This window comes from Mycetomoellerius zeteki, unplaced genomic scaffold (genome assembly GCF_001594055.1).
Source record: "Mycetomoellerius zeteki isolate Tzet28-1 unplaced genomic scaffold, Tzet1.0 scaffold421, whole genome shotgun sequence".
Lineage (NCBI taxonomy): Eukaryota > Metazoa > Arthropoda > Insecta > Hymenoptera > Formicidae > Mycetomoellerius > Mycetomoellerius zeteki.
In genome coordinates this window covers 1,040,809-1,053,922 of record NW_017257416.1, presented here as the reverse complement: position 1 = coordinate 1,053,922, position 13,114 = coordinate 1,040,809, and the positions used below count along the sequence as shown (strand labels likewise).

The following is a 13,114-nucleotide window of genomic DNA, read 5'->3' as shown; positions in this document are numbered from 1 at the left end:
TTTCCCTCTTATTCTTGCGTGGAAGATTCTCCCCCGCGTTGCTCCTTCGCGTTTATTTCTTTTACCCTTTTACCTCGTGTCGTGCTACGCTCGACTCGCCTGGTCGATATTCGGAGGCCCACTTATGTAATTAGGCCGAGTACCTTTGGGGTATCTAGCGACGATAAAAGCACGCGTCTCCTCTTCGTGTTTCGTTAATGGGCATTCTCGGTAATGTTTTGTTGTAAATTGCAGATATGATTACGACAATGTTATAAAGATTATCATCGATCGCTATTATTTATGTAAGTAAATACATGAATAATTCATAGATTAGCAGGACGGATATTTTCATTTTCTTCAAGCTCGCGAAAACTCACTCCTACGCCCAACATTGATCCTCCAATTTTGCAAAATTAAATATATATAGATCAAAGTTATATCATTTCCATAGGAATTTTGTGCGGAACTTGTCTCGCGTTAAATAACAATGTGGGAATTGGCCCGACTTATAACCCGAATATTTCCAGACGCATTACCACCGCGGCACGACGGTAAAATATCCCGATAACTAGGCCGCATTTGTGTATGCGCCGAAATGTTTGTCGATTTACAATAGCGTAGTTATACGGGGAGCTAGTCAAATGCCGCGTATTATATGCATTGTAATTCCTTCCGCCCGCCCGCGGGATTTGTATTGCGCGGCGTGACGCGATGGCATGCAACTAACGCACATTTGATCATTCTCATTGCGCATTCGTAATGCATGAGTCGTTACGGTCGTCACGGTCTCGCGATGCATTCTCAAAAATCTCGTCGTAAAATCGAAAACGTTTACTTTCTTATCGGAATGCAATTACTGCTCGTATCGTTGGAAGAAATTTCACCACTCTGATGCACGTGAGAAGAACAGTTCAGTTAAAGTATCTATAAATTGAGTTAAATACAGATATATCTGAAAATCATTTTATTTTGGACTATCAAAATAATTATACAAAACGCTCAAGCTGATTACTAAAATTAATTGGAGCATTGCTCTTTATGTTTCAGCTTTTTTACACTGTTAAATTCAAAATGTCAAATTATATCCAATTTGAGTTATTTTTAATTATTTCTACAGGTCACCACTGCTCCTACTCAATATACCGTTAATTTAACTGAAACAATGGAATTAAACAATTTATTCAAGAAGTGTAGCAAATTTAATTCAAATTTAATTTAGGGGAAAGTTGGCGAATGATTAAATCGTTTTTCTAATCACATATTTTGTAATAAAATTCATACACTTTTACACACTTGGAAGTTAAAAATAACCAAATGTTACTTAACTTAATAAAATTAATTTAATTCTTTAATTTTTAACAATGCATATAATATTTTGGTAGTTGAACAAAATTATTTTCAGATCTGTATCTAGCGAAATTTTTAGATACTTTAGCAAAATGGATTTTTCCGTGTAATATACGCAAAATAACTTATGCGGCTCATGTACTATTTCTTTTTCTTTATTGAAAGAAGTATTTTTCGATGTACTCTCTCTCTATCTTCTTTATCGCTGGCCAATTGCATCGCCATGCGATAAATTATCGGTTACTCTTTAAAACAATACGCTGTTCAATTTGTGTCACCTGTAACCGTTTCCGATATCTTAACGCCGATATTCCAGCGGCTATAATTTACAAAAATAGAGAGCGCGACACGTAACAACACCCGCTAAATTACAAAACAAAAAATATATCCGCGGCAGGTGTTCCACTGTTCGTATATTTTTCGACGTATTTTTCGTTCAGCAAATACAATCGTATATATACAAATGTGGTAAATCGTTGATTACCTTTGTGGCCCTAATAAAAGAGAGATATGCGTTCGAAATAGTGTGAATCGCTGGCTGATCGGCTGTGGCGGCTCATTCTGGTTAAAATTGACCCGAATCGAGAGTGCAACGCTGCAGGCGTAGAGTGATCCTCTTGCAACTATTTCTCTCTCTCTCTCTCTCTCTCTCTCTCGGATGTTGCTATTGCGATTTCAACGACTAGTCAACTGCGAGTGTCTGCGCGTTCCCACGAAAAATAGTCTGCTTACATCGCCACGAAATATTGCCGTCGCGTCGCGTGTAAACGAGTGCTCTCGCGAAAAGTCGATTTATGGTCCATCGAGCGAGCCGAAAAATACTATTGCGGTAAAACTCTCGTGATATATGTATATCGGCATACGTCCGGTGTCCGCGAGCGTGTGCGCGCGTATTTGCGCGCTGTAACACCGCGCGCAAATCGTGAATTTCTTATCGTAACTCGAATTGCGTGACGCGAGGGATTAGTTGATAAATATTTAATCGCCGTTCCACCGAGCGTTGCCGGGAGCGTTGTTGGTCGGGAACGCGAATGCATACAGACACACACCACTGTATACGATCTGATGAATCACGTATTCATCCCCACCTTTTCATCCCCCTGGTTCGCCCATCCGATTTTCCCTATCGGCGACACCTCATGCCAGGGAAACGAGATGCTTTCGCACCACTGTAATTTTGACCTTATTACAAATGTAGATATAACCTAATTTGCCTGTCGATTGTTTCATAGCGCTGCCCTGGATATCAAAGATAAAAGAAGGTAAACAAGGAGAGGAAAGTGATATAAGTGGTTGGAACTAATTTAAGTAGAAATTAGACGATAACGAACGCGCGGTCGCGAGCAAATCCAGTGGGGCGGGGCGAAGGAAAGGATAAAGTAACTGCAGGTGCAGCTGGGTGAGAGCGTGTTGCGAGGGCAGGTGGTAACGGTTGTAAATTATTGTCTTAATTTCTCCGCAACCCTTGCTCCCCGCGGGAACCGAGTCGGTCGATTAGTTGGGCCCCGCTGTAACGCGCGGGTCCCATGCTAATTTCGCATGCCAGGAAATAATAAAGCGTGTACATTTCCTCGAGTGGTTACCTCGAAAGAAATGTATACGGTATATCGATAAACCGAAGTTGTTGCAAGCACAAACACCCTTCACCGGAGTATAGCTTCATTTACTTCTGTTACTGTACTTGGCACGAAATGTGTTAAATATTGTGATTTTGAATGTCTAATTTGTACTTACTTTCGCTGTATGATATTCTACACGAAAAGATTTTGTTGAAGTGTTGGAAAATCCGACTAAATTTTATTTTAGCAAAACGGTTCTTAATTTATGATGTATAATTATTGAAGACCGTTTTAAATAGACTCTATAGTCGAGACGGAGTTTTATTCATGATTTAAATGTTTCAAAGTATAAAGTAATTATATATATGTAAAGAATAAATTTAGGACATAAAGAATGTATATAAAAATAAATTTTCTGTGCTATATATATATCTTAATTTTATATTTAAATTATAAGAGAGAATATATATGATATGTCGCACATATAATATTATCATATTACACAAGCGAATATTAAATTTTATTCGCACTAGTTTCCTCACTTTTCTCTTTTTCGAATTTTCTCATTTTCTGATGGTTTATTATTTAATCATATGCATTTGTATACAGTAATTTGATAAAGATATACTGTAAATGTAAATAATTTTGTTCTCATATTGCAAGCATGTAATTTATTCTCAGACATAGCTGTATTAAATTATATATGTAATTAAAATTTTTGAATTATGATTATTAAATTTGTCAGTCATTTACTACATGTATGTCGCATACACTTTCTGTTTAGTAAAATAGTATATATATGTAGACATAAAACAGAAAATTTAAACACAAATATTAACTTTGTAGATATAATTCTGATTCTGTAAGTGTTTTATTACGTTTATGCATTATCATATGTTTACGGCATATCACATTATAGTATGTACAATTCTACTCTATCTCTAATATTATTTTATGCTGTATCAAAAATACAACTAAAATAAGTTTAACAAGAAGGAAAATTATTTATTAATCAAACGCTAATTTCAAATTTTTCTTTTCATTCGCGTATTTAATCTATTTAACTGAAGGTTGATTGAAATAATCAGATTCAGGCTCGAGCGTCTATAATCACGATGTCATTATTTCGTCCACGTGATCTCGAGCTTCGATCGCGACTCGTTCGCCGATTGTATATCGATCGTATTGTGTCACGTGGGCTTACCAAAGACCTCGGTGTTGCGAATATCGACGAACGGCTCGTGGACTTCGTTGGTCGATCGCACCGTCGCCTCGCACCTGCAACAAGACATTTTATCATTCTTCGAAGTCGGATCGTTGGTGGCCGGTCAGACGGAAGGATAAATTATCGCGTTCTATCGCGCGAAACTCGCGTAAAACGAGCTACCCTACTCGCGAGCAAGCGATGTATATTTATGAGGAGTATGCGCCGAGGTGCCATAGGCAACGGCTCTGTCGAACGACGGAAATATACGGTACGTTGTAAACACCGAAATTACCTGACGTTTATCTTGTCGCTGGCGAGATGACCCGGCTCCACTTCAAGCAGTAGACTCGATATCGTCGAGTATAGCCCGTGCTGTTCGAACACCAATTCCGAATCAGGCTTCACCTGGAAAAATCATCGTTCACAACATTTCTTTTCGCGGTGATCGAATCGAGTCGTATTGAAAGTAACTTTCCGTTTGCAGCATCGAGGAAGAATGAATGTCGCTCGTCGCGAAGTTCCGTCGATCAATTGCTATTACGAGCTTGAAATATGAATAAACGAGCAACTACCTTGCTATAAATAAATCTTTGTTGTTTCTTAGAGTCGTTCGCGTCAATCTAGATTAATGCTAATCTCGTACAATTAATTCTATCTGAGAAATTATCATTAAGTTTAATAAGATTGACAAATTGTTGAGAAAATAAAAAATACACTGAAAAAAATGCATGTAATTTTACATGAAAATTACATGTTCATGACTGGAAAATTGCCTAAATATTTTATATAAAAACGTAAATATATTACGGAATAAAAAACACGTACTTTAGGCGATAATCTCACTATTCTTTGATTTAATTGATATGTATAATATTTTACTTTAGCGACTATAATATGTATGGATCATAATGTAACTTCATCAGCGACCGATTAATTTAATTTGCACCCTTTCGCGAATATTTTATTAAATTATACCAACGTTCGCAATTATCGTTCTTGATTAGGATCTCTTCGCGTTTTTGTTCACAATGAAGAGAACTAAAATCTATGAATAAAAATTGCGTTATCTTACTCAATTCAAGTAATATATACTCAGTGGTATTATTGTATCCATTCAAAGTTCCAAATAGTAGTAATAATTTATAATTCTTCAAAATAGTATTATATCACAAAATTGTGTTACTTTACTCAACTCAAGTGTCATCGAGAGAAAGAAGATTCAAGAGATAATAGAACAAAATGAAAAAAATTAATTTAAATACATTTTTTATGTAGAACATTTGGTAGCCAATTAAATAGTCCTTTAAAAATCTATATCTCAATATTTAAACAACCTGTGTGTTAATTAAGCGTGATTCTCGTTGGAACTGATCCTTAAGGACGACATAAATTCAGAGCATAGGGAATATATACGTGCCTGGTAATTATACATCTAATAAATCGTAAGCCAGACTCTGTTGCGTTGCCAAGAAGCAAGAGATGTCGGAGTGGCGTGCAATATGCGTCCGGTACATTGTTGTATCGCCTCAAAGAACGCAAACGCATTGAGGAGGAAACGAGGAGCGTAAATGTGACGCCGCAGGACGACGATAATGCAGCCGCGCAATGCTTCGACGTGATTGCGCCGATTCTACTAGATGCACACCGTGCGCAACGCTTCGCGTGCAACGCGAATAAAACGAGCAAATATCGTTTAGAGACGAAGTTAATATCGGCATGGGTAGCTTCGAGATTATCACGAGCATGATTACAGAGTATCGTGTCGAAATGGAATTAAATGTAAACAGGCGTGCTGGCAAACAATGTCGGTATCCTGAATAAAGTTCTTATTATTATATATGAGACGCATTAAATGTTATAACAAACATTCGTTACGAAAAAGCACAATTTTTAATGGACGTAAAATATAGGATGACCGAGAAACTGTTGCTAAACTTTGTACGAGAATAAATGTTGAAAGTAGGATTAGTAAAAATATGTTATAGAGAAATATGTTACATATAGCGAAAAAAAAAGCAATTGTTATTCTATACTTTCAGCATTGTCTCTCGCAAGATTGGAATCGTTCAATTCAATTTGTGACTAAATAAATAAACAGATAAAATGCTGCATTTGTGATTACGATATATTGCGAGTATATCTCGAATGGCAAAATTGCAATACAAATTTATTGTGAAAGCGTCCTATATCTTATCAATGCCACATACATAGAATGGAAAACCGTAATTAATGCAGATATATATTTTTTACTATTTACTTTTATTAGGCTGAAAAACGCGCGTTGAAATGTATTAATGATACCTTCCAACAGTCCCTTCAGACGCGTTTGTCAGATTCGCTACATCCATGTTCCGACTTCATGCAACAGTCGGATATACGGATCTCGCTTTGTAATTCAAGTCCTCCAAGTTCTTTATACCCGTATGTCGTATTTTATGTGACTGGAATTTCCATTTTTTTTGTCGCGACAGCGACACAATTCTGCTCGCTTATTCCGCACCGCCTTTTCTCCATCCAACTCTTTCGTTCTTCCAATTTCACTACACGTGTATAACTGTACCCTATGTGTTTTACCGTCTATTTTCGAAAGTCGCGACTCAACCCCATTGCCTTCTATTAATAAGCCACCTTTGCGTATACACACATACACACATTCGCGTTCGCCAAACTGTACATGGTAAAAACTATTTTGCTCAAGTATTTAAAAATTGAACTTTTGATACAGATCTGAAAATAATTGAACTATCAAAATAATTTCGTTAAAATGTCAAGCTTGAGCAATGTTGCAAATAATTTTGACATTTTAGCAATCGATTTTGGGTGACCTACATCATTGTTTTGATAATTTAACAAAATTATTTTCGGATCTGATATTTAACTAAATTTTTAAATATTTCAGCAAAACCGTTCTTTTCGTGTACCTATATGACATTTTATAGGTTTTTGAATATTTTCTTTGCGAAAACGAAAAACTTTGGTATGGGCCGCGCTTATGCGTGTACGCGTGTTAAGCAAGACGAGCAACGGCGCGGAACGTGCGAAAGTTGACGGACGGAACTTCGTCGTTACGACGCTCGTTTGAAGCGCAGAATTTCGTAATTAACGAAATCGCGAGACTGCTGTGACACAGCTACGCAAATGGGCCGAAAACGACGAGCTCGTGTTTCGACGTCGTTTAAATGTTACCGAGGGCAGTCGCCGTTCCTCTCTCTTCTTCCCTCCCTTCCTCTCCCAGGATGGATAAGCGTCTCTTGACGAAAGAATGCTGATGATGTACAAAAGAGTACATCGGCATCTCAAGAACAACGAAGATCTAGCGGGTAACATTACGAGTACACGTCGAAATATTTCAGCGGTCGTATATCGGCATATTATCGATAAATTCTAACGCTTTGCGTTTTCCCTATCGTTTTATGAATTCTGCAGTGCTTCCACCTGGGTTTTGTTATAGGATGCATACGTCCCTTTGTAGCCAGACGTGTTCTCTATCCTGACGCAACTACACTATACATTCGGCACATATATTCTACTTTGTGTAGAAATACGGTGCAATTTCGTCGTCTCCTTGGCATATCTACGGCGTACTTACGCGCTATCTTTGAACAGTCGTCGTCCGGCAATTCGTCTCGGCGCGCGCTCGGTAAAAGAGAAAAGTGGGATAACAAGGAAATAAAAGCCGGATGATTAAATCATTTTTCAGCTATTTGGATCTTAATTCCGTTGATTGTATTCGTTTCAATTGCTACCGTTTCCAATTTCTCTCTTTCTACGATTTTCTCACGCCGTACATATATACAATTCCTACCCTACAGTTTTGCCTCTTTCTTTTGCACTTGTTCTCCATCGAAATAGTAACAAGTTCCAATATGGTAACAAGACCTTCTCTAAGAGTTTCTTGTTACCTTCCTTATCGAAACCTTTCGCGCAAATTCTCCGATATCATATTACAAGTCATGATCTTCGATTGTAACGCAATAGCTTTATGATAGTTTTTTTTTTTTTAATAAACGTGTTTGTGTTTTGAACTGGACTCAGACCAAGCACACGAACGCGAAAAGTCGTTTCTTTGTTTTACGCACTGACTAGTATAATAGCTTGGCCAGAAATAATTCATTAGGACCAGCAAAATTACTCTCCATCTGTTGCCATCCCTTGCAAACACAAACCACGACTACAACATAATGTTCGTTATGGCCAAGTGTTGCCGGCGGCATTGTAAGTCTACAACGTAGAACACTTTCTTTTATAGTAACATAATTCGTAAAAATACTCATTTGGCCGGTATGGCGACGACCCTCGAGGAGTGCTGCCATTTTCGCCGCTCTTATACGATGACAAAGGGTTAAAAAGCGCGTGGTTATCACGAAAGTAGGGATTTGGAACGCAGCTGGTCTCTCGCTTTTTCCCATGTCATAATCCGGAATGACCTTATCTTCTTATACGCGACTAAAAGAGTAGAAGAAAAAGTCAGAATATTTGTAGTTATGAAAAGTTGCTTTTTAAATTTTATACAACACAGCTATATAGATATATAAAAGTTAATATTTGATGAAACTATTTCTTCTCTCATTATAAAAATATTCAAAATAAATAATTCTCTTGAAATAAAAACTGAATAATGTAGTAACTATTAAGGATATATTACATGTATTTTTTAACAAATGAAAATATTGTGGATTTCTCTATATTGTATTTGAATGTAATATAAAACTTTTGGCGACAATTTAACGTGAATAAAAAATTATTTCAATAAGAAATATACGTGTTTTAAAAAAATAATTAAGATAAAATGAGAAAATTTTTATTTAAACTATAAATTCTATTGTTAAACATTGGTCTATTGAACTATTTCATATATATATATATATGTATACATAAAACAATCATTTTTATATGTAAAGTATCGATATCAATCACTTTTTGTAGAAACTATGCACTTAATACATCTGTAACACAAAATATAGGGGAAAGTTGCCGCGAATGCGCATCACTTAACATATTTTTTATTATATTTTTTATTTGACACTGTTCTGTACGTAAATGAACGTTAGAAATTGTAGCTTCCTACTTATAGGTAGGAAATCCTACCTATAAGTATTTTTTATCGTATTCTTTTTCAAAGTATTGAATTTATGAATGAAAATAATTGAAAATATAAGATTAATAAAAGAAATCGTTAACTAATACCTAATAATTAATTAATATCTAATATTACTAATTTATTTGAACAAAATCAAATATTTTATAATTATTAAATAACAACAATGAAAAGACAAATGACGTCAAAATAAAATTGATTCAAATATATTTTTGCATTTTACATTTGTACTGATATCAATTATTAGTTTTATTATTGTCAATTATCAGTCTTATCTTGTGATGGTATAATTTAGGAAACTCAATTGGATTTTGTAAAAAATATTGATTTAATCTTTATAATGGTTGCAAATATATATATATATATATACAATGAATGTAAAATATTCCATAATAAATTTTCATTTATAAAAAATAAAAATTTATAATAAAATTGGATGATCTCTACATAAGTTGATTAAAAATTGTTATCAGCTACATAAGTTGATTAAAAATTAATATCAGATGTACTTGATTTAAAAAAAAATTGCTTACGTCCATAAAACAAGACGTAAGCTATTATATTTTTGTTTACATTATTCATTTCTCATGTATTTTATATTATTAGAGAATATAGTAGAAATTAAATACAAAATTTTATATTCACTGATCGTAAACGTGAAAACGAAATAAAACCTATAAATTTGGAGAAAACTGAAGAAAGAGACTAAAGATCGAATGTTCAGTCTCTATAACTGCCTTTATCATCACTCTATGATGACAATACGATTCTCTTATCACGCTACTCATCTACGACATATTCTTCAAGTTGGCAAGTGATCGAACTTTTTCCTTTCGTGAGATTACTTGACTCGCGATAACAGGTTTTTCGAGTCTCGCGACACGAACATTTCCGAAACAATATTACTTGTTAAGTGCTATACTAAACTCGCGCAACTTCTAATGGACGTCGTTGGGAGCGTTGCAAAGTTTTCTCGAAAGGAAAACGGTTCGAAAGGAGGCAGAAGGCATAAGCGCGAGAGGTGTGTTTCCCGCGGAAAAGGAAGACCGGAGTCCGAAAGATAAGGAAGAAAGTTTCAGCGCCGCCGCATGCGATTCACTGCAAGGCTCCAGAGGAACGTCGCTCGTTATATTGGCGTAATCTTCGGGGGTCTTTAAAGCTTCGTCGGAAAGCACTTGCACTTTACGTAACGTGATTTGCCTATTCTCGACGTAAGAACGTCGTTTATTGACACTCTCCCGCGTGGTTCCATCCGGCGCCTCGCGGCCAACGGGTAATCTCTCGTGTAAACGGTGAAAAAGACGACCCATTTCAAGTTTCACAAATTGAATAGTCAAGACGCCGCAATTCCATGTTTTCGGTATGTTACGATCCTCCTGAGAGAAACACTCATTGTCAGTTATAACAACACTTGCTCCATTGTATACTTAAGTTAATGTAACATTAAGAATACAAATAGCGAAAACTGTCAGCATTTTTTTTATTATATGTTCAAGTTATAATCCTTCTTCTATTTAAGTTAAGATTAACTTGGATGTAGTCACCTCATTTTTTTTATGTAAATGATTATTTAGGATGTACCCCAATTAAAATCACTATTAACAGCTTATTGTAAATTATTGATTAATTTCCGATTTAACATTTAATATTTGAGAATGTATTATGTACATTGATTTAATCACAATTTTTTGAAAAAATTAAGTAGAATCCAGACAAATATTAAATGGAATAAGTACGTTAAATAATTCCTTATTATGATATTTCTAAAAAGTAAAAGTTTTAATTAACATAATTCTTTTTTGCGGATTTTTGATGGAATTGTACATTTAAAGGTTTGTACAGAATAGTTATTTAAAAAATATGTTAAACATCCATACAAAATAATGTTTCATAATTCACATTTCTTTGCTGGGGTATAAAAATACTAATTGTCGGATTAATCCGTATTCTTTTTATAGCTTAATTTTCATATCATTTCCAGATATTATTTCCAGTATGTCTAACTATCTCTATTATTCTCATTAATAGGGCAGACAAAAATAATTATATGAGTATACCGGGATAAAAAAAAACCGGAGATATTTTCGCCATTTATCTTCAACGATTTTATCGAACTTCTTCCCTATTCTCGCTTAGAGCCAAGAAGTACGTCCGGGTTTTCTTCACCCGGCAACGCCGATAACGATACATCAATATGCATGCGATAGAAGCTCCGGCGGCCTCGAGCGATAGAAGGATTGAATTATTCGTGACGTGGCGAGAGAAAGGAAACTTTGTAATAATAACGTAAAACGAGAGAAATAAGAATCCCACCCGCCGAATAGAACTTTCTCTCTATCTCTCTCTCTCTTCATTATTTCTCTTTCTCTCCCCTTCTCTCTCTCTCTCTCTCTCACACACACACACGCGCGCGCGCGCGCATCTTTACGTGGATTTATCGCGTGTCCGTTTTTGCTACGTGAAAAACAAAGACCGACTTACGGCAAGCGAGTGTTAAATTCAAAAATACTAGTGAAACGAACGACTGAGACAAGAATAAATTCCATTTCCGAATTTATCTTAGATCATCATGCGGCAAGGAGAGATAATAATTAAGCGGAGACTCGCGCAAACCCTTCATTTTTCTCCCGGTAGCTTCCTCCACCGCAAACGCAAATTGAGCCGTCTCTATTGCGCGTCGTGGATTAATTAGAGAGCCTTTTTTCTCGGTTCGTCTCTTTTTGAATGCGTGCTTTTGACCCTCCTTTTGTCCGATTTTCGCGATTATTTCCACGGGGTTGCAAATGGGGAGTTCGAAATTAACGACAGAAGAAAATAATATAGATGGGCAAAACCACGGCGCTACACTGATCGCGCATTACAAGGCTTCCAAGTACTGGAATATCGGCGCACAGTGATGGCCGGTGCAGCTGTACGAGGGATCCGTTTCGCCAGTCGTTAATTGGAGCTTTGGCTCATCAAGCGTCGCCGTTGCTTACGCGATGAAATCGAGCCACATCGCCGCGACGGTCGAACTCTCAGTCGGCTTACCGTGGAACCAGCTTGCCATTCTCTCTCTCTCTCTCTCTCTCTCTCTCTCTCTCTCTCTCTCTCTCTCTCTTTTTCCCTCTCACACACACATTTTCCATCCCCTCACTAGTACCGAACCCGTCCAACCCCAACGCGTGACCGCTTCTGCCCACCAATGTTATCCACGTGCTATTCCAAGCTTCACCGTTGTACATACATGTCCTATGGATTTTGTGCAAGCTTGGTCATCCGTGTGACAGCAGGTACACGCTGTAAACGCTCCCATTCGGCAAATATATCACATTGGGAATAATATAACATCGACCATTTTATTTTTTTCTTGCCGTACATCTAGCTTGTTTATCCATATTATCTTTGACTAAAATGATTGAAGGTTTATTGCGCAGACGACATTTTTACCTTGTGCAACGTTTTCCCCGATGCTGCGAAAAATATAAACGTTGAAAAACTATTGCACTCACCTGCTGACCATTAACGAACCATCTGAGTTTTGCGGCAGGATGGGACTTGCCGCTGGTGCAATTCAGCGCGAGCACGTCTCCGCTGGCGTACACCTTTTCCTCTCCAGTTATCGTTGGCCTTTCTTGAGGTAGTGCTGCGGAACAATTTGAGAAAATTGTTAGATGTACCCGCGGTACGTGTGCGTTAATTATACGACGTGACACTGTTTATTTTAGCTCGACTTAAAGTTACTGTTTCATTTCTAAGATGACAGAAAAGAAATACATATTGTATAATGCTATTGTAAATATAGTACTATATATATATATATATCGAAAAGAAATATTCGCGCACAATTTTTTCTGTAATTCTAAATTGAAATACATGTATAAAATAATCTCCTTAGAAATAAAATTTGCAAATACTATTCAAAAGAAATTACCTTCTTAA

At 36.4% G+C, this 13,114-nt stretch overlaps 1 protein-coding gene across 1 annotated transcript in view; it reads right to left on the bottom strand.

Annotated features, from left to right (window-relative positions):
* LOC108726446 (cell adhesion molecule 2) overlaps positions 1-13,114 on the bottom strand; it is a 90,050-nt gene that overhangs the window by 4,425 nt on the left and 72,511 nt on the right. Inside the window, exons 6-8 of the mRNA XM_018454019.1 lie at positions 12,685-12,818; positions 4,388-4,500; positions 4,093-4,166 (exon numbers count right to left, since the gene is read on the bottom strand). Coding sequence (XP_018309521.1) covers positions 4,093-4,166; positions 4,388-4,500; positions 12,685-12,818 — 321 coding nt within the window. The remainder of the gene's footprint in view (positions 1-4,092; positions 4,167-4,387; positions 4,501-12,684; positions 12,819-13,114) is intronic.